This window comes from Nicotiana tomentosiformis, chromosome 2 (assembly GCF_000390325.3).
Source record: "Nicotiana tomentosiformis chromosome 2, ASM39032v3, whole genome shotgun sequence".
In the NCBI taxonomy this organism is placed as follows: Eukaryota; Viridiplantae; Streptophyta; class Magnoliopsida; order Solanales; family Solanaceae; genus Nicotiana; species Nicotiana tomentosiformis.
This window is the reverse complement of record NC_090813.1, coordinates 518,884-522,058: the sequence shown is the minus strand read 5'-3', so window position 1 is coordinate 522,058 and position 3,175 is coordinate 518,884. Positions and strand designations below refer to the sequence as shown.

Here is a 3,175-nt window from a genome sequence, read left to right as displayed (position 1 = left end):
GGTGGCGAATAACTTAGTAACCAATAGTTTATCTCCACAGTGTCATGTTAAGTTGCCACTTACAATGGAGTACGATACATTGGTATAGTTGTTATGTAAAAAAATAAGTGTGAGCAAACGTTCGATGAACCTTAAAGTAACCGGAAGATATCCGTATTCTGTCACTCCGCAAGAGGTTACTTGTTATGCTGAGTTTAGCATCGAGGACGATGAAACTCTGAGAGATTTTTTGAGGACTCCGGATGAATACCGAGAATTTCTTGTGATAAAAATATTGGAAATATACGTCAAGGTTGAAAACGTTCGTAATAATGAGATTGCGCAAAGCAGGGATATCCCTCAGTCATCGGGTGATTATTTTGGAGCAGTTTTAGCAGAATAGGTTCCGGCTAAAAGAGTTTGTCCTGATCTAAACTTATCTCCACGGGCGAATGAGGAGCGAGAAAATAATTTCTCTCCTAGTTTACATAATTCACAAGACGAGTGGTAAACTTCAATTTTCCTTTGTGTTACGATATTTATTTTTGCTGTATTGAATTTATATTAACACTCATATATTCCACAGGGAGTACCGACCAAATATGAATTTTACAAGTTATGAACCAACGCCCAGTTAGAATATGCCTAGTTTTGGTATGTTGGATCATGGTGGTCCATCCGAGAGTCATCACCAACAGGATAATGTCCATCATGGGATGTTAACACATTACGATTTGTAAGTGAAGTGATATAGCTATATGTAAAGTATTTATCAATTTGAATAACTCATTATTTTATTGGTTGTGCAGTGAAAACGAGCATCCTGAAGGTCCTGTCCTTACTCAATTGTCCGAAGACGACATATTTAATCAGGATCTGGCAGATGCACAAAGTCAGAAAGAGAATAGTGATTATGACAACAATGCCGATGAGTCTGGAGATGACACACCCTTCCCTGATGAGGGTGATGATGAGAAGGAAGAGAATGCTGGACCTGATTTGACGAGGGGGCATGCTCCACCCCCCGTTAGACCAAGAGTGTACGAGTCTCACGTGTCGTTTCATTCAAGGGGAATTCCCTACCTTGATCATTTTCCAAGTATGCCGGATGTGGATGCCCTCACAAGGGATATTGACGAAATTCGGACAGCAATGTGGGATGAATCTAGAGCAACGGTGTTGTCAAAGGGCATGATTTTTACTGATAAAGCACGCCTAACCAGGGCGGTGCTAATGTACAGCGTAAAAGAATTTTGTGAGATCACGGTACGCGAGTCATCTCCAGATGTATACAAGGTAGTATGTCGTAGATGGTTTACGGGTTGTAATTGGATGCTGCGTGCGAGGAAGAAGAAAATAAATATGTGAGTTGTGGGTAAATACATTGGCACCCACAAATGTGAAATGGACACATTCAGTGAGAATCATTTTAACTTGAATGCTGACTTGATTTTTCTTGTCTTGATTCCACACATTGAAGCGTCCACAAGGTACAAGATCAAAGGGTATATAACATCCGTCCACCAGGAATATGGGTGCACCATTACCAAAAGAAAGGCATTTCTTGGGTGCAAACGTACGTTTGAAATTGTTTATGGTAACTGGGATAAGTCCTTTGCATCTCTACCCAGGTACATGGATGTATTGCAACACTTTAACCCCAGGACTGTTGTTGAATGGAAGCTCAAGCGGAGTCCTGGAATACCAGAACATATATTCAGATATGTGTTCTGGGCATTTAAACCAGCAATTGATGGTTTTCTACATTGCCGGCCGGTAATATCCATAGACGACACTCATGTGTATGGAAAGTATAATATTAAGTTGTTGATCGTCATTGCAGTAGATGCTAATGAAAGTGTATTTCCCTTAGCTTTTTCTATTTGTGCCAATGAAAGCCAAAAGACGTGGATACTATTTTTGAACCACTTGAAAGAGTAAGTTATCAAACATCGTTCAGGTATTTGTCTAATATCTGATCGGTATGGTGGTATTTTAAGTTCTGTATAGAATTTGCGTGCATGGCAGGAACCGTATGCCTACCACCGTTACTGTGTGAGGCACCTGAAGGCCAATTTCCAGAAGGCATATCCCAATAAGGATTTGCATGATTTAATGTGGATGGCTGCAACAGATCACCAAGAGTGTAAATTCAGGAGGCGCATGGAATCTATCAGGCAGGAAGACGAGGGAGCATATCGTTAGTTAATGCGACATGAGCTTGACAAGTGGACTTTGCATGTGGATGGTGGCAGAAGATGGGGAATTCTGACTACAAATGTATCAGAGTTTTTCAACGGGTTATTGAAGTCTGCACGTGGATTGCCTGTCACTGCCATGGTGCGGATGCCATTCAAGCAGATGGCGGAGAGGTTTGTTGAAAGGGCTAGAGGTGCATCGTCATTGATGGAAAGGGTGTTGAATTTATGCCAATACCAATGAAAATATTTGAGAAATATAGGCGGCGAGCACATTGGCATTCATATTTACAGTATTGCAATGAGCGAAATATTTTTGAAGTTCGCACCGCTATCCATCAAAACCGGGGAAATAATACACATACCGTAAATGAAGCCAGAAGGTTATGCTCTTGTGGGAAATGGTCCATCTACCACATGCCGTGCTCACATGCCATCGAGTGCTTTCAACATGTAGGTTTAGGGGCAACCAACTACGTTGATAAAGAATATAGTGTTGTTGTATACTTAAACAACTATAGTGGGCAGTTGCAGCCAGTGGGTGCTGAGCATTATTGGCCGCCGGAACCATTTAAAATGGTGTGTAATAAGGACTATGTACGTCAATGACAAGTGGAAAAAAGAACGTGTATACGGAACCAAATGGATGTTGGTGATACCGTTTATGCGCGCAAATGTGGCATATACTCGCAAAAAGGACACGACCGTCGTAAATGTCCTTCAGCTGGTTTGGGTGGCGGTGGTAATCTAGCACCTGGTGGAAGTTCATCTAATGTGCCCAACTATCAAGGATACATGTAGTGTTTTGTTTCCGTAATGTGGTTGTAATAAGTGTATGTACTTGTTTATCTTGCAGAATGTTTGAAATAAATTTATGTTTCCATTGCTGTTAAATCTTATTGATATTTAACATTAATACTTCAGTACAACAATCTAACATAAACCCATTTTAAAAAAAATAATTATCTTGTCGACCTGAAAAGCTGCTCGCCTGCAAA

At 40.7% G+C, this 3,175-nt stretch overlaps 1 protein-coding gene across 1 annotated transcript; it reads left to right on the top strand.

The window, feature by feature from the left end:
- Positions 1-1,383: 1,383 nt before the first annotated feature.
- On the top strand, positions 1,384-1,920 carry LOC138906826 (uncharacterized). The gene has a single exon (XM_070196530.1). The coding sequence runs from the start codon at positions 1,384-1,386 to the stop codon at positions 1,918-1,920; it is 537 nt and encodes a 178-aa protein (XP_070052631.1).
- Positions 1,921-3,175: the final 1,255 nt, after the last annotated feature.

What these genes read in the sequence shown, in the direction of transcription:
- LOC138906826 (XM_070196530.1), top strand. Translation starts at nt 1,384, where the DNA reads ATGGACACATTCAGTGAGAATCATTTTAACTTGAATGCTGACTTGATT.